Source organism: Kryptolebias marmoratus, linkage group LG22, assembly GCF_001649575.2.
Source record: "Kryptolebias marmoratus isolate JLee-2015 linkage group LG22, ASM164957v2, whole genome shotgun sequence".
In the NCBI taxonomy this organism is placed as follows: Eukaryota; Metazoa; Chordata; class Actinopteri; order Cyprinodontiformes; family Rivulidae; genus Kryptolebias; species Kryptolebias marmoratus.
This window is the reverse complement of record NC_051451.1, coordinates 1,885,619-1,904,447: the sequence shown is the minus strand read 5'-3', so window position 1 is coordinate 1,904,447 and position 18,829 is coordinate 1,885,619. Positions and strand designations below refer to the sequence as shown.

Genomic DNA, 18,829 nt, shown 5'->3' with positions numbered 1-18,829 from the left:
TCATGTCTTTGTGCCAGATGTGGGGGTACGGTAGGAGCCATATTGACTTGTCCACTGGAAGTAGTGAAGACTCGTCTGCAGTCATCCTCCATCACTCTTTACGTGTCTGAGGTTCAGCTAAGTACCGTCAATGGGGCCAGCGTGGCCCGGATATCTCCACCAGGCCCCCTGCACTGTCTCAGGTGGGTACTTGACCAGATTTTTGTCTCGTAGTCTTATAAATGCAGTATAGATTTTGTCTACATTATGATATAATCGTGCCCTTGTTCTGTGACTAGGTCTAATACACATTGTTTAAACTCAAAGAAAGACACTGGTTGAGCTATTGTCAGGCTTCGTTTTTCATACGAGCACTCCCAAAAATGTGTGACTCCAGAGTTGTTGTTCTCAGTTGTGGCTGTGTTGTTCTGTGTGACCAGTGTCTCATTGGCAGAACTAACCACTTCCTAAAACTCAACTTTAAAAACTTTACAGTCTGGGTAAACTTGATCACACATTAGTTCCTTTAATATCCATCCACACACACACACACACACACATATATATATATCTATACTATTGTAGGATATTATTTATAATTATGTAAAAGATTAAAGAATCCATGTGATGCTTTCTTGTTTTCTGGTTCCTTTTTTTGCTGCTTGGCATTTATTCATGGAAAGCTCAAAGCTGAACTCCACAACAACAGGAGTTACTTACTTGTCACAGATGTCTTTGAGTTTCTTTATCTGCAGGTTGTGACTCTCCTCAGCTAAACTGGTCAGTCGCTCTGTCAGCTGATACAAACAAAGACAGCCATTTACAGTTATGTTTAGGCCACATGACGTCTGGAGGTCTGTAGCTACTGAATTCTTTTTCAGTGCATTGCATGGTTCTGAAACAACTTAAAAATGTCAAAATCAGTCATAAATTTAATGTTAATTCTGTTGAGGAATGCAGAAGGTGGAAATGTAAAGTGTGGAAGGGCAGCCAGACAGTTTATGGCGTGACTACAACAGAGACAAGAACAAGATGGCTATAATGAAAAATATAAACAGCTCCTGCTTTGAAAGCTACTGTTGGAAGAACTTCAGCTTCTGTAACCATAAAGGGAAAAATTACATTAACAAGAGTTGCACTATATTTAAGTTGTGAAGCTGTTTACACCTGGAGGAGTAAGTAAAATAACTTGGTAGCAACATTTAATACAGTCTGGGACTTACTGGGTAGGTAGTAATTACCCAGTATATGCTGGGTACTTATCCAGTAAGTACCTGGTAAGTACCTGTTAAGTACCAGGTATGAACCTGGTAAGAACCAGGCAGGTACCTGGTACGTACTGGGCTGTATTATGTACTGCTACTGAAAAAACAGCCATTGATTGATGCCAGGAGTAGCGAGTGAGCAACGTGGTGCACTATGGTTCACATTTTGGAACAGGATCCTCCTATGTCAAAGAAGTACTAAAACAGCCATTTCCACACTCTCCAATAGAGCAAAACAAAGTGATGGAAACACTGACAGCAGCAGGTCAGGCAGCTTACACATCTCCTGTCACTGCTCTCAGCATTTTGAGTCCTTTTTTGTTCTCTATGTTCCCAAAAACTTGTTTGAATGAAAACTGTTTTATAGTGCAGTGTTTGTTTCAGGTCTGAGAGAGTCTATGCTCAGAATCAGAGGTGGATTTATACTCCTCTTGCTTCTGTGGTCATGTGACGAATATCACGTTATTTTGTTCTCCCAGGAGCTTCATCAGCCCCTTCTCAACTTGAGGTCCTGGTAGACCTTTTCCCCAAAGGGTTATGGGTCAACTCGTGTGTGACTGGTCAGAACTTTGTTGTGGGCGTGTTTGTGCAGAGCACTGGGTGCTCGGCTGAGAAGCAGCCGGCCGAGGATGTAAAAACATACAGCCATCTTTACAACTGTTTCTGCAAAACTTATAACGACAGTCAAATGGTGAAGATTTTGTGGAATGAGACAACACAATTATTGTGCACAGAGGAGAGCCTGCAGAGACAAAGATGGCTCTTCATAGCTGTGCTGACCAGGAGGACGTTTGCCTTGGATGGGCAGCATGAGGACACGTTCCCTGTGTCCACTGGTCTTTGGGCACTGTCTGTCTCAAAAGGTGGCAGTCTCTTTGAGACGAATTTGCAAATGCCAAAGAGCATTTAGTGTCTCAGTCTGTATAGTGAAAGTGTTGGGTCGTAGTGAGTGAAAGAAAATTTTGTACAGGGACAGAAGAGTGGAGAAGAGAGCTGTTCTGGCTCTGTGGGAGGAGGAAGGAGCTCTGGCTGCAGTTCTCTCACAGCCACGTGACCACAAACAGATTTCTTCCCTGCTTGGGGAGTATAAAGCAGCCTTTAATCTGAAGTATGATTATTGATGCATTGGTAATTGCTTTATAATCGTATTGTAGCCCTCTGAATTGTAATTAAATCAAATCTTGAGGTGCCTAAAGAGTCTCACCCCAATAAGTGTTAGCTCACCGTTTTAATGTGTTCTCTCTGCAGATATTTCTGACTGTAGTACTGTTCCTGCCTCAGAGTCAGGAGCTGCTGCTGCTGCTCGTCTTTCAGCTGCTCCAGACGCTCGTCCTTCTCTCGGTCCGAACCTGAACCCCTAGCAAACACAAAGATTTATATGTCAAACGTACATTTAAATCTGGACGTGATTAAGATTTGTTTCCAGCTCAGGGTGGAAGTGAAAACCTGCTCTTGCTACACTGCCTGGCCGTCTTCTTGTACTTGTTGCCGAAGTCTCGGAGAAGCTCAGAGGTTTTTTTCTGATGTCTCCTCACCAGCTCCTTCAGCTCCTTAAACTGACGTCTCTGCTCCTTCTGGTAAGCCTTGGACTGCTGCAGGCTCTCCAAGGTGCATGCTGGGATCTCTGCCACCACCAAGCGAAAGCACAAGTTAAAGTGTAAAAAGACACAAAACAATTTGACTCACCTTTACACTAAAGTCTCTTAAAGAGCTTGCTACAAAACTAAATTAAATTTATTGAAGGAATGCATATCATGGCAGAGTTTTAAATCAAGATCATCTTATGATGAGAAGGAATGGTCTGAGATCTGTTGTAGTCAAACCTTGTAAATGACATCAGGAGGAATCTCATGCAGTGTTCTGAGATGTCATCTTAAAGGTATGTTATGAATGACTCCCAGCTTCTACCACACCAATTATCTGTGAAACTGATGGGAGTTAGAGCCATTCTTTTGTTTGCTAGTGTTGCTTGGCTGCAGGAGCCATCTTGATTAGCAGTGATTCCAAAAGTTAATCACTTGTAGATGTACAGACAGGGATTACTTTCTGAGAGCTACATTAAAATTTGTTTAGTAATTCAGGAGATTTTTGTTAACTGAAAAACAAGTTTGATGCCAGCAGTTAATGCCAAAGTTTTAAGCAAAGTTGTCACCCAGTGTGTAGTGCTTGGAGTGTGTGTTGTGAAATCAGTTACTGCCACACCAGATTTGAGCTCAGTATCTGTAAAATGAACTAAGTTAGAGTTGTTTCTACCTTTGTTAGCTTTGCTTAGCTGGGGCAACCATCTCCAACTGGAGTGACTCCAACATTTAACCAGTTGTAGATGTACATCCAGAGGTTACTTTCTGAGAGTTTTACTAAAATCTGTCCAGTGGTTCATGAGATTCAAACACAGTATCATCTTTTAGCCTTCAGTGCCAACCAAACCGACCCACATGCTGGAATATCACTCTAACAAATGTTTTAGTTCTGTCTGCTGTTAATTCAACACATATTTATATACAAGGGTTTAATTGTATCTAGCTAAATAATAATGAAGAATTAAAAAAATGATCAGAAGGAATCTTTACCAATTAAAACACTTAACACCAGGTCTTCAGTTTTTGCTGCTGGTTTGCCTCCATCTAAAATCATAAACATCAGAAACATCCCAAAGCATTGTTGTTATTATTAGCTGTAATTATACAAAAAGCACTGGATGGTTGTGTTGTTCTACCTGTGGTTGCTGCTTGCTGATTGGCTGCGGAGGCCTTTGGCGTTGTAGCGATGGGGGTGTGGCCTGCAGGACCAGAGGTGGGGCTGAGCCCATTTTCCAGTGGAGCTGGTCTGTGATCGTTTTTACGCTCTGCGCCGTTATCAGTCTCCTCCTGGAAACCAGAAAGCATTTTTAATAAACCTCTTCATACGTAACTGTTTTGAAAATCAAAAAGGAAACTGTTTCACCTCCGCCTGGGTCTCCTCCTCGCCGTCCTCCAGAGTCAGAGCTGCCAGCTGCTTGGATCTCTGCTCCAGGAGGTTGACGTATCGGATGGGGTTGGACAGAGCCTCGATCACATCTGGAGGGGGATGAAGACACACGTGAGCAGAGCTGCTGGATGTGCACAACAATCACATCGTGTAGATGTTGGTTTGAAAACGGAGCTGAAAAACACTGCAGTCACATCATTAAAATAATCCAGTTTAAAACAATTCATACGCCTGCACAGTGGTGTAAGTCTGTCAACTCAGACATTTAGTCTTTTTTTTTTATCTTGGTATCTTATTGAAGCTTGTGCTGCTGATAAGTATTTTAACAATCATGAAATGATTGTATTATTTTCAGTACAGTCCTGTAGGTGGCGCTAAAGAGCTGAAGAGCATTATCCTCTCATTGTGGACATGATGTCATGTTCATTTTAGACTTTTTCTCTTTTTCCATGTTTGGAAAATCATGGATTGTATAATCACAGATGTATTACACAACATAAAACCTTTTTTGCACAAGTTAGAATTTATTGTGGATTTTCTCCTTCAGGTTTGATTGTGTTGTGCTAAACTGAGATAAGGTTTCATTTATTGGCCCTAAGAGAAGTCCTCAGTAGGTGTAGGGAATATCTGCTTCCAGTTTGATGTTTGATTGTTTTTAAAGTGATATGACCCTCAAGTTATGAAAATATGTAGTAGCCTTGCTTTTCCTTGTTGATAAGTTTGTTGTTTGACAGATTCCACCTCTTAAATCTGCCTCATCCTCAGGATGTATTGGTTGCCTTTTTTTTTAGTAATGAATTGTTAAAAATCAAGAAGCTGTGTCTTTCTGTCTCACTTATGTTTTGGTGGCAGCAGTGGGGTTCCTTGTGTGGTTCTAGCAGCTGAGAATATGACCATAAGAGACAAAAGACTCCCCTAAAAGAAGGGCTGAGAGCAGAGTCACTGCTGGAACATCAAACCTACAGGGCAACGCTCTGAGCGCTCTGAGGTGGGAGGCTTGGGTTTTCTGGCACATGCAGGTTAGACAGACGCTTCAGGATGTGACGTACTTTCACAGAGGGGTCATTTTTACTGCAGGGGTGGGAGGAATTTGGTACTTTCTGCTGCACAGTGCAGAGGCAGGTGGTTCGGTACCTCTTGTTGCATGGAACAGAGAGCAGAACACCAGCAGACGCCTTCATGCTGCAATGTTTCTGACAGGAAGTCTTTGTTTTTCACTCTCTCTCTTTTTTTTGGAAGCAAATTACCAAAATTTAGAAATTTAACAGAATGGACTGGATGATGTGAAGCTTTCCTAAATGAAAGTGAAACACAACACAAATAGAATACATAAAAAATGTGAATAATAATAATGATAATAATCTAAATGTTTAAGATTATTTCTGAGAGCAAGGCCACCACTTTTGTCATATCAGAGGGGAATTTCACTTCAAGAACAATAAGACAATATACACTACAGGCCTGTCTTTAAATTTTATCTTATTTTAGCACAACAAACTGAATTAAATCAACCTGAATGTATTTATTAAGCACATTTAAAAACAACTGCCACTGGCCAAAATGCGTGCATAAAATAGTGAGAAAATAACACCAACAAAGCACAGAGACCATAAACACAAACAATGAAATAAAAACAATTTAAAACTTGGTAAAACACATTACATAGATTGTTAAAAAAATAATAAAATGATGCAAAAATGTCAACTGTCGTGATGTATTAAATGTCAGTGAGTACAAACGTGCTTTATGGTGAGACTTAAAAACACCAAAACCTGAAGGGTCAGCTGGTTCCACAGTTTAGGAGCTGCAGCTGAAAAGGACCAGCCTGGACCTCGGGACAACTAAAGGCTAACAGCAGATCTAAGGGATCTGGTGGGGACATACAGCTGCAGGAGGTCAGACAGATGTGCAGTGGCCTGCCCATCCAGGCCGATATAGATTAACAATAAACCTGAAGGCCGTGAAGGGAAGCCAGCACTGAGGATAGATTTAGTTCATGTTAGAAGATGAGCAGCTGCAGTGAGAGGCTGGCCTGGTTAACACCAACATACAATAATCCAGCTGGGATGGAATAAAACGGAATCACCTGTTCAAAGTCATTAAATGATAAAAATGGTTTCAGTTTTAAAAAGGATATCTTTACTGCTGAACTAATCGGTTTCTCGGGGTTAAAATTTAAATCAAATATCAGCCTCAAATTCTTTATGTGGTATTTTACAAAAAGCTTCATGGTGTCCAGCTCTGTAGGAGAAGCGCTGCAGTTTCTAACATGACCAAAAATAACAACTATTGTCCTCGAAGTTGAGGAAGTTTTGAGCCATCCAAACTTTTATCTTAATGAGGCAGTCAAACAAAGGAACGGCTGCGCTTCAACTGCAGGTAGATCTGAGTGTCTTCCACGTAGGAAGGAAAAGAGCTGTTTAAAGTTTCTGAAGATGGAGCCGAAGGAGAGCATGTAGATGGGAAATAAAATGGGCCAAGAATAGTTTCCTGAGGAGCTCCACATGTGAGAGGGGCAGAGGAGGAAATAGATTCTCCAAGGCTTACAGGTGAGACCTGAACCAGTCTAATGCAGAGATTCAGTCAAAAACTGAAGCTCTGTGGTCAACTGTGTCAAAGGCAGCTGTCAGGTCTGAAAGCAAAAGTTTCCTGAATCAGGAGCAAAAAAAAGATGATTTAAAAAAAAAATGCAGTTTTTGTACTATGAATTTCTTAAAAACCAGACTGAAACCTTTCAAGAATATTTAGTGCTTTTCAAAATGAGTGCAGCTGCACAAACACTATCCTTTCTAAAGTATTTGATCAAAAGTAGGTTCAGAAATTGGCCTGGAATTTGATAGCATAGATGAGTCGAGGTTAGGTTAGGATGTTCCGAACAGGCTGACACACCTGAACTGAGACTGCAGCGACAAAATGCTCACATGTCAGAAACAAAAACCTTAAAAACTAAAAAACAAGTTGGAGCAACATCATTAGGACAGAAGGATGTCTTCATGCTAATCACTATTTTCTCCCCCTGATTAAAACAACAGAACTTCTAATGGTGGCTGAAATCAGCAGCTGCACACACGGACAAGCAAAATGATTTCTGAAGGAAAGTTTTATGGTCAGATGAGACAAAGACTGAGCCACAGTGACGAGTGATGCTTTCAAACTCCAGTTTACTGTAACACCTGTCCAGCATGGTGGTGGTAGCATCATGCTGTAAGGCCGGTGTAGGAAGTAGGACTACCTCCACATTCTTTACCTCACCTCAAATCAGCAGCTAGACAGTTGGAGCTCGGACCCAGACAACCCAAACTGGTTTCTGATTGGATAAAGCAGGCTGACATCAGATGTCTGGAACAGTCTTTCAAAAGCCACAGCCTCATCCTGATTGGAAATTTGTGGACTATGCTTAAAAGTCGGGTCCAACCAATATGAATGAACGCTTCCAACTCCCCCAGGAGTAGTCAAAAATCAGCCAGAATTATCCAGAAGCTTGCTGATGGATTCACAAAGCGGTCCAGGTCCAGCTTGCTACAGGATATTTCACCAAATGTTACTGGGGATGTATGGATATATTTGAGCCTGCATGCATAATTTGGACCCTGTGCAGATTAGAGAAGATTAACAATCAGACCCTCCAGGATTTCGCGATGTTGCGATTGCAACTATTAAAATCAAGCAAACCCTGTGAAATTGCAACTTTTTGCAACTTTGCCGAAAACACTGCAACTTTAACCCAATATTTATTGTTTCTAAAGTGATTCGCCACAGTTTCTGCGGTCTAGTCTCTTTGTGGGTTTGTGTAGTGTGGAATACAAAATAACCCCAAATAACTCAGGAAGAAGACACGTGACGTCACTTCCTGTTAACATCAGAACGCCGGGAGCGTGCAGGAGCAGCGACCGAAGCCAAAATGTGCGCTAATGCTTCACATTTGCCCACAAAGATTTCAGCAAACCAGTTTCCNGTGAGGAGAGCTGCAGACCAGGGACAATCCAGAAATGCTCATGAATGTCAGTTTAGAAGCTATCAAAGTTCTCAAATAAAGCACCTTTTGAGAATGTCAGTGTTTGTTGGTAATTATCTTACAAAACTAGGAAGAATTTTTGGTTTATATATTAAAAGTTATGGTTGTTTATTGATTTTAGTAAAAAAAAAATCACACCTTTTAGGAAAATGCCCCGCAAAAACAGGCATTTCAGCTTGAAACAATCACAAAAATTGCCCATGAAATCCTTGTTTACCTAATTCCTGTTTTTTTTTTTAAATAATTAAAAATATGTTTTATAATCATTTCACCCTGGAAAAAGAATGGCTCAAATAAATCATTAAAACCAATATAATACAACATCCATGGCCACAATGAGTGAATGGAACCGTACATGCTAAAGAAATGTTACGTCACTCTGACCACAGCTGATGTATTGCTAAAAGTCCTTGTGACTGAAAGTTTAAAAATAAATACAGACAGAAGTGAAAACTGTCTTTTGTGCCCTTGAAATCAAAGATTTGGAGCAATATTTGTCAAAAAGTTTACATAAAACCCTGTGAACCTTCTGTTACTCGTATATTTATAGTTTATATAAACTGATCTTGTCCTTTCAGGCGGATACATGTCATGCTGTGTGTGTTATACTTTGTTTCGTTGTGCTTTCATCAAAAAGGACAACTACAGTTTCTACAACACCATTTCAGAGCTTGTTTTCTGATAAACTTTTACCTGCAAAAGTATCTGGAACGTAGTCTTTGACTTCAATGTAAACAAAGATGGCCGGCAAAATTAGACACAGGTTTTTCTCACTCCTCAAGCCGATGTAACGATAACCTGCAACAAACAACAACAACTCAATGAAGCTGATGTAATCAGAGGTTTGGATTATTTTAGAGAGGCAAATATATTACATAAACCTGGCAGGAAGGAAATACCAATGATTCTAGTAACTCTCAGACAAAACAACACTTATTTGACTTCCAGCAGTCTTTGAGCTGAGTGGGTTTCTGAACATCCTGGGAACCAAGATGTGTTTCTCAGAAAATGAGAACATTATTCATCAGAATAATGTGTTAAATTTATCAGTGGCTTTATAGACGTCATGTCCAAAAGAAAGAAAAAAAAAAGATTTGTTTGTAAAAATAGGAAAATACTTTTCCCCAACTGTGTTCCTTTTGAATGTTCGGGCACACTGCCAGCTCAGGTCTGAAAGACAACACCTATCCATCCATTTTTCCTTCTTTTTTCAGCGGTCCTTGTGCGAGAGGCGGGGTTCACTCTGGACGGGTGTCCAGTTCATCATGAGGACACGATACACAGAAAGGCCAGGAGACAAACTGTGAGGAGACAACTCCAACCACTGTGTCACCCAAAAGATGCAACACTTCATAGACACAAGACATAAATATCAAATTATCAGAAGAAATCTTAAATGTTGCCATCGCAGCTTCTGCCTCAAATTCTAGCCTAACTTTGTAATCATGGAAACTAAAAAATTCCCACATTTTGATGTAAAAATATATAAGCGTGAAGAGAACCCAGATGAAAAGAAATGTTAAAATTGCTGCCAGTGGCTCATTATGGTCACCATGGTAACCACACACCTGTGTCTGTCACTCCCTGACATCGCTCTGAAGAGAGGCCAACAGAAACAAACCAAAAAGAAAAGACTCAAACAGTCACTGTGCAGAAATCTTACAAAACCTTGAGCCATGAGGTGCAGAAGACAGGGTTTTACAGTGTTTTATGTAGGAGATCAGACAAGTTCAGAAAAACCCTTTACTTTCCATTTTTATAGATAATAATTTGAGATAAAATAAAAGTTGACAGAAGCTTGGTTGTGCCCTTTTTGTTTTGGATTGGAAAGAAAACCACTTGTGTTATAGCACTGAGAGACACACTGGGTAAAAAAAAACAAAAATGCCCATGTTTTGATGTGTATAGTTTGTACATAAGAGTTGTGGGAGTGCAGAGATTTGTTTACAAAGATTTTGAAATCTTTAGACATTATGAGTATGGGATTGGAGGTTTGTTGCTTCAGGCCACTCAGTCCCGACACAAACACAAACAGACCTCTTCAGGATGAGCGTCAGACTCCAAAGTTTGGTCATCATTTATTGGAGCAGTCAGGGGTCAACAAAAGGCTAGCTCAAAACTAGCAAAATGCTAGCAACAAGCACCAACAAGCTAGCTAAAAGTAACAGAATGGAAGCTAAAAATAGCAAAAGACCAACTAAAAGCTAACTGTAGCAAACCATTAGCTGAAAGCTAAATGTAACAAAGGGCTAGCTAAAAGCTAAAGTAGATTTAAAAAAAAACAATGTCTTTGAAGGAATTGAGATTTTAATGTCTTTCTATGGATTAAATATTTGTAAATTAAAATAATTTTAAAAATCTAAAAGTTACACAAACTAAAAGTCCGTACCCATCTCCAGCTGAGTAGTTTCATTTACAGTATGAAAGGAAGTATGCAGTAATACTTAGACTACAAATAATGTATGGAAATTAAAACAGCAAAACAATCGAGTGAATGCTGACTCAGCATTTACACAATGAAGGTGCCAGCCTACCTGGTCTGATGGCAGACACTGGGATGATTCGGTGGCCTATAAACTTCCCTCCTTCCTCAAAAGCAGCAATTCTCAGTGAGGCCAGAGTGGGTAGAATCACCTTCAGGAGAGAAGTTATCACTCCACTGACAAAAACATTCAAATAAACTTGTTTTTTCTCTGCCACGCCTCACCTTCTTGAAGATGATTGGCTCTTCATCCCACACTGGATTGATGGCGTTGTTGTTCTGGGAGGTTTTAGTCTTCAGAGCTTTCCTCCTGGTGTCCACAGGAAGTCCAAACATCTCCACCTCCACATATACCCCCACTCTCCGTTCAGTCAGAAACTGCCCAGAGATCACCTGAGACACAGAAAAAACCCCAGATACAATTAAAGACCTAGCATTCCTTAAAGTAATGCATATTGCCCACAACGCTTTAGATTTTAGATCATCTAATGTTGAGAAATGAAGGAGTTGTAGCTTGAAAATAAGATTTGGTGTGATCTCATGAGATAACTGTAAAATGTCACACTTAGAGTATGTACTGTGAATTACTCTGTTAGTACCACTAAATTTTAGCTCAATGCCTGTGAAATTGACTAAGTTATAGTAGCTATGTTTGTGTTTGCTAATGTTGACTAGCTGTGGCAGCCAGGATTGTCTCCAACAGTTAGCACTAGTTTTAATCAAAGATCTCATGAAATTAGTATAACTTAAAGTACATTATATTACCAAAAGTATGCACTCATCCATCCAAATCAGTGAATTCAGGTGTTCCAATCCGTGCCATGGCCACAGGTGTATAAAATCAAACACCTAGGCATGCAGACCACTTCTACAAACATTAGTGAAAGAATGGGTCGCTCTCAGGAGCTCAGTGAATTCCAGCATGGTACTGTGATAGGACTCCACCTGTGCAATAAGTCCAGTCATGAAATTTCCTCCTTATTAAACATTCCACAGTCAGCTGTTAGTGGGATTATAACAAAGTGGAAGTGATTGGGAGTGACAGCACCTTGGTCATGAAGTGGTAGGCCATGTAAAACCACAGAGTGGGCTCAGCAGATGCTGAGGAGCATAGAGCACAGAGGTCACCAACATTCTGCAGAGTCAGCAGCTACAGACCTCCATCTTCAGATTAGCTCAAGAACAGTGAGAGCTTCATGGAATGGGTTTCCATGAGCAGCTGCATCCAAGCCTTACATCACCGAGTTCAATGGAAAGCATCAGATGCAGTGGTGTAAAGAACACCACCTCTGGACTGTAGAGCAGCGGAGACATGTTCTCTGGAAGGATGAATCACACTTCTCTGTCTGTCAGTCTGATGGATGAGTCTGAGTTTGGCGGCTGCCAGGAGAACAGTACTTATCTGACTGCATTGTGTCAAGTGTAAAGTTTGGTGGAGGGAGGATTATGGTGTGGGCTTGTTTTTCAGGAGTTGGGCTCAGCTGCTTAGTTCCAGTGAAAGGAACTCTTAATGCTTCATACCAAGACATTTTGGACAATTTCCTGCTCCCAACTTTGTGGGAACAGTTTGGGGATGGCCCCTTCCTGTTCCAACATGACTGTGGACCAGGGCACAAAGCAAGGTCCATAAAGACATGGATGAGTTTGGTGCGGAAGAACTTGACTGGCCTGTACAGAGTCCTGACCTCAACCCAACAGAACACCTTTAGGATGAATTAGAGCGGAGACTGAGAGCCAGGCCTTCTCATCCAACATCACTGTCTGACCTCACAAATGCTTTTCTACAAAAATGGTGAAAAATTCCCATAAACTCTCCTAAAACTTGTGGAAAACCTTCCCAAAAGAGTTGAAGCTGTTATAGGTGCAAAGGGTCAGCCAACATGATATTAAACCCTGTGGATTAATAATGGGATGTTAGTCAAGTCCATATGTGTGTGAAGGGAGGTGAGTGAATTAGTTTGGCTATATACCGTATGTGTTGAGATTGACTTTCAGCTATCTCACTATCTGTAAAACTGACCAAGCTATAGCCATTTTTGTGTTTTCTAAAGTCAGTTGGCTTTGGCAACCATCTTGAATTAGATTGACTCCAAATGTTAATCAACTGTAAATTAAAATCCAAAATTACTTTTTGCATGTTTCATTAAAATTTGTTCGTTGGTTGATGAGATATTTAGCTAACAGACAGACACAGATGTGGGTGAAAACACTATCGCTCCTTGTTTTGGGCTAAATATGCAAATATTCAATGTGAACTCACTCAGTCTCAGTTAGAGAAAATACAATTTTTAAAAGGTACTTTCCCAAACTTCCTCAGGATTTCTCTTTTTCCTTCTACTATGACTTTTAAGATGCTCAAAGATCTTTTGAGTTTAGATGTACCTTCACGGACAGAGTGTTAGCTACGATGCCGTCCACTGTGTTTTCTGTGAACGGGTCAAAGTGTTTGTCTGGACGCCTCATGAACTCGGGTTTCAGCCTGTAGCCGCTCCGACCATTGTACTCAAACATGAAGAGGTTCAGCTGCATGGACAAATCTGAAACACAAAGATTCTTCTGTTACACTTCAAGCTCAACGTCTGGGTTTGAGTTGTTGCTCTTTCTTCCATAGTGGCATGCAGTCACATAATTATGTGTGTTTGTATATATTTGTTTTCAAAATATTTCATGAACCACTGAACAGATTTTTAAAAACTCTTAGAAAGTGGATGTACACCTACGACTGATTACTTTTCACAGCAACCTGATTCAAGATGGCCGCCACAGGTTACTGATTTTGTGATTTTATTGGGATTTGTCATTTTATGAGCACTAACAAACACAACAGTTTGCTTAAAACTTTGGCATGTAAGGTCGCAGAAGATATGAATTTATTCTCCTTATAAAACTGGTTAAGGGATGGGTTACTTTTCAAACTATGCAGAGTGGTGCAACTAAAAGTCTTGAATAACCCAAAAATGTTGGCTGATATTGTAATTTTAAAACAAGCAACAAAAAAGACAGTAGCATTTTGTTTAGGATTTCATGTCTCTAGCTGCTTCACATGTGAACGTATTAAACATTTTAAAAATCTGTTAGTGTCTGACGTATGTGTTTGGAATGACTCTCAGCTACTTCCACACCTAATTGTAGCTTGGTTTCTGTAACATTGACTACATATATCATCATTTTTGTGGTTGGTAAGATCAGTTAGCAGTTTTGGTCAACTTAAATTGGGTTTACTTCAAACAATAATCAGTTGTAGATGTACTTTCAATTAAATTTTTTTCTGAGTTTTATTAAAGTCTTTTTAGTGGTTCATGAGATTTTGCTAAAATATAGACAAACAAACATGCTGCTTGCCTTTCAGGGCGAGCGCCATTCATTTAGCAGCAGAACTTTGGTTAGCAGATATGTGTTTAATTTTATAAAATTTAAACCTACATGTCAAACCAGACTGACTGTAAATATCTATTCCAAATAACACCAACAACTTTGTAGAATTACCAAACATTTTTTTGTTAAATTCCACTGACTGCACCTTTTGCTTGCTTGCCTGCTACAGTTTCTGTACTCATATCTACATTTAGTTACCAATAGTTTGGTAGTTGAGAGCCACCAGTTGACAACCAGCATTCCAGAATAGTTGAGGCATAAAGTTGGACGAGTCCACTCTGGTTCCTTTGGGGTAAATACGACTCAGCTGAGATTTGTTATATCTGTGAACACATGGTTAAGGATATTTACAGAGGTGGTCTTTGCAGATCACTGGATATTTCTATTTTATTAAAGTGGCACTTCTTTCTATCTATCTATCTATCTATCTATCTATCTATCTATCTATCTATCTATCTATCTATCTATCTATCTATCTATCTATCTATCTATCTATCTATCTATCTATCTATCTATCTATCTATCTATCTATCTATCTATCTATCTATCTATCTATCTATCTATCTATCCATCCATCCATCCATCTATCTATCTATCTATCTATCTATCTATCTATCTATCTATCTATCCATCCATCCATCCATCCATCCATGCAGAAGAAGCTTTTATCTGTTGATTCATCTTCTGCTACATCCTACTCACACATACTGTACTTGAACTCCCTCGCTTGAGGTAAAAACTCATCCCCAACGCAGAGGGAGCGTTCCACCTTTTTTTATTTCAGAACCATGGCCTCAGACTTAGAGGAGATGACTCTTATCTCAGCCACTTCACACTTGGCTGTGAACTGCCTCAGTCATGGTATGAAGATGCCATCAGAACCACAACATCTGCAAAAAGCAGCGACAAGACCCTGAGGTTCCCAAACCAGACCCTCTCCTCTCTATGACCGCACCTCACGATCCTGTCCATGAACACCACAAACAGGATTGGAAGCTCATGCATCAAATGGATCTGATCCAAAACATCAATGTAAAGTCTGAAATGATCCAATCCAAAACACTGACTAAAATCCTGATCTTTTTAGTTGCATTCAATGCAGAGCTTTTGTGTTTCTAAAGAATTGCAACAGCACATTAGGCTGAATAGCATAAGTCTACTTGCATGATCACATACTGTATGTCCTGAATGGTGTGGGAACCTTTTATTGATTACACAGAAACACATCAGCCATAAGCTCATGACCTTTAAAATGCCTTCAGTGCAGGCAGACACAAATACTGACAGAAATTGATTTAAAAGTTGCTCAGTGACTCACACGGTTTCTGACATTTATACAAAATAGAAGCATTCAGAGGAAGAAGAACACAGAGTGAAGAAGTGGTTGCCATGGTGTTCTTGCATCTGTGGTATCTGTTGCCAAGGATACTCCACAAACTCCACTGGTGACTTTGTGAGGTGCTCCAAAGCTTTGGTTTCCACAAAAGACGACATGTGGTAACAGCGGGCTGCCTCTACACACACAAAAAATCCACAGCAACACACACATTTCTCAGCAATTATTTTGGTTACATCACTTCCACTTCACCACTTCAAAAATCTCTTTCTCAAATAATTTCACATCTCATTTGATAAAATAAGACCAGACTCAGCATAGCTTTGGTGAATAATAAAGGTCAAAATAATATAGTATTTCTTTCTGATCAAAAGCAGTGAAGGGTAACATAAAACCACAACAATATGGCAGGGTTAGAGCTATCAGGAGGACTCAAACAGTAAGAATCATGACAGTCTTCTCTTACTCTTTGATGCTTCGAAGGAGTTGAACTTGGTTGGCTGGACGTAGTTTACCAGAGTTGACATTTCCTCCGTGGCCACTGCCTCTCGCTCTGCAGAGCCCTGAGATGAACCGCAGCAGAAACAGAGTTTAACAGTACAGCATGCTGAAATGCTGTAATAAACACATCTTTACACGCTCTGAGCCACAGTTTAAACAACAAATATGCAGAACAAAGACGTGATTTTGTTCCTGCGCAGTATTTTGAGATGAGAAACAACAGCAGCAACAGCATAAGCACAGAACTGATTCCAACAAGACATTCAGGCACACTTCCGACAAACAAATACACAGGCAACCCTAAGAGTTAAAAAAAGTTGACTAGACTTCTTTTCTTGTTATTTTAAAGATGGTTTGCTTCTCATCTGAGGAACCTTCTCAATTTAAAGTAAAAAATTGTGAAATTCCAAGCTTTGAAATTTTATGGAGCTTCTCCATTTATGCAAACTGAAATCACTTATAAATCTTGTTTCCTCCCTTCAGAGGGGTCATTACAGCCTTGGTTAGCATGGTCCACATCAGATGTTTTGGTCACATCATAGACATAATCCTAGATCAACCATCCCAACTTCTCTTGCTGTTGGAAATTGAAGCCAGCAGGAACTGTATTATGAAGCTACCCTGTTGTATTTTTGGACCCACTGTTGGTCCACGATGTGATGTGAGGCTTTAAGTCCCACCTACTCCCCAGATAAAATCATAGTGTCACATAAACTTTCTTTTAGGCATGAATAACTAATTACAGCTTAGCATAAAAGTGAAATGCATACTTGAACAAACATCAGCAAGGTAAGAACTACATCAATCAACAAGAGTCAACACTTGAAAAAAGAATATTTTTTTTTTATTTTACCAATAGCAACGTCTTGTTTGTTTACACAGAGAGGGCGGGATTCAAAACTTGTACTGAAATCAGCCGACAGGGAAGCTGGTCCTGTTCTGGCTTCAGCTTCTGAGTCCACCTCCGTGGCCACATTGCCATCTCCCTGAATTCTGAGTGTTTGTGACCAGTGAGCTGGTCACTTATACAGATAATTCTGATAATCATGGCTTATTTGAATCATTTGGAAACCTGTATGCTAGGTTAGCACAATATTTTTTGCCCACCTTGACCCATACCATACCCACATAAACTTACATTGTCTCTATTTTAGCAGCCGTCCCTATGTTCATAACTTGATCTGTGATCTGAAGTGAGGCAGATTTAGACCAGTGTTTAATTAGTTATTATTTATCATTTCTGTAGTTAGACCTGAACATTTGGTGCTGTACACTCAGATGTTTTCTGTCAGAGGAGAGCTCCCTTGCAGGAGGCAAAATACAGTTTTAGAGCTCTTGACGTGAAATCCAAACAGCTATGATGACTATCTGTAGAAATATTTTGTCACACAAATTCATTGAACAAGTTCAAAACACAAGCGCTAAAACTGTGTTTTGCCTAGTGAGATGCTAGCCTAATGACCCTCAGGAGGAAGGAAAGGGAGAGTGATAAGCATGTAAGTTCAGCTCACATAAATAAAGCAAGTCTCTGGAAGTTTTAAAGTTTGGAACTCTGCACTTATCTGTTTGAATTAAGTAAGTTCCTTAGTTGAAAACCAAAACATCTTAAAACAACAAAGAAAGAGAGGTCTTAGGATTTGCCATGACTGATGACTGAGAACCTACAACAGTAAACTGATGAGCACATTCCTAATCTTTTGCATCACCTGCTGCCAAAAGGCAAAAGGCAGGTGATAATGTTTTTGCCTGTATGCATGTACTTGTTTGTCTGTTAGTAAATTGTCTCTTAAATCAAAGGATGACTACAACTATGTTCATATAAAACAATCTTAGTGTAAAAATCTGTCATGAAAGGCAGGAGAGATGTGCATTCCTTTCTTTTATTTGTAGTTGAATTTATTCTTGTATCATACGTACTTTTGAAACTTTATTTCCTCTGTCATATATTATTTTGTGTCCCCATGCTTGCTTTTTTTGTGTAACTGTTTGTGTAGATGCTCAGTCCTCCAAGACACGGCAAATCCTAATAGTTTCAAAACAAGGCAACTGGATTTAGTTTCTGTAGTTGAAGACGTTGTGCCTCTCATCCAAGGAGTTCCAAGCTATTGAAATGCAGTGAGGTGCTCCATTAATGGGATCTGAAACCATTTGCAAATAACTCCACCTCCATTTATTTCTGAGGGTCATTGGGCTCTCTGTAAGCCTGGTTCATAGGGGAGATGTTTTGGTCAAATTCAAGAAGGTGTGAAATAGAGTGAAAATGACTGAGTATCAGCCTTAATCCTCAGTTGTAAGTTTTGGAAAGATAAAACCTTAGGCCTCCTTCTTCTCTGTTCAAGGTTCCTTTTTGTTTTTTGACATAAATGGCTTCCTTCAATTCCTTTCTCAAACCGTCTGTCTTTTCTGTCCAACATAAAGACACTGTTGTCCTCAAAAGAGTGTCTCTAATCCTTGAGGGGTAGGTGCACAGCTGAGTCAGAACTCAATGGGAGGATAAGAAGAACAAATGCAGAAATACTATTATCCCATTTGTTGCTGGAGTATCTGAGAAACTCAGAAGGATTTTCTCCAAACACAACATCCTGGTGCATTTCAGACCTAACAGGACTCTCAGACAGAGACTTGTCCATCCTGAGGACATAACATCCAAACACAAACTGAGCAGAGTTGTGTCTGCAGTTCAGTGCAGTGAAGAATGTTCAGACCTTTATATTGGAGAAACTAAACAACCTCTCCACAGACGCGTGGCTCAACACAGGAGAGCCTATGGCAAGCCGTTTTAACATAAATTCGGTTTACCGCCCTTACATTCCAGATATCTCAAATTGTTTTACGACTAGACGTTTTAGCGATTTAAGATATCTCCAATTATATTTCGACTAGACAAAATACATATTTGAGATATCTCT

At 39.9% G+C, this 18,829-nt stretch overlaps 1 protein-coding gene across 3 annotated transcripts in view; it reads right to left on the bottom strand.

The window, feature by feature from the left end:
• The window catches only part of LOC108249750 (1-phosphatidylinositol 4,5-bisphosphate phosphodiesterase beta-1), a 55,630-nt gene that overhangs the window by 4,323 nt on the left and 32,478 nt on the right, over positions 1-18,829 (bottom strand). For all 3 annotated transcript variants that reach the window (XM_037973367.1, XM_037973368.1, XM_017439326.3), the window contains exons 16-28: positions 15,886-15,982; positions 15,513-15,597; positions 14,282-14,406; positions 13,091-13,245; positions 10,934-11,101; positions 10,761-10,860; positions 8,920-9,024; positions 4,188-4,300; positions 3,961-4,111; positions 3,815-3,868; positions 2,691-2,868; positions 2,469-2,601; positions 700-776 (exon numbers count right to left, since the gene is read on the bottom strand). In XM_037973367.1, coding sequence (XP_037829295.1) covers positions 700-776; positions 2,469-2,601; positions 2,691-2,868; positions 3,815-3,868; positions 3,961-4,111; positions 4,188-4,300; positions 8,920-9,024; positions 10,761-10,860; positions 10,934-11,101; positions 13,091-13,245; positions 14,282-14,406; positions 15,513-15,597; positions 15,886-15,982 — 1,541 coding nt within the window. The remainder of the gene's footprint in view (positions 1-699; positions 777-2,468; positions 2,602-2,690; positions 2,869-3,814; positions 3,869-3,960; positions 4,112-4,187; positions 4,301-8,919; positions 9,025-10,760; positions 10,861-10,933; positions 11,102-13,090; positions 13,246-14,281; positions 14,407-15,512; positions 15,598-15,885; positions 15,983-18,829) is intronic.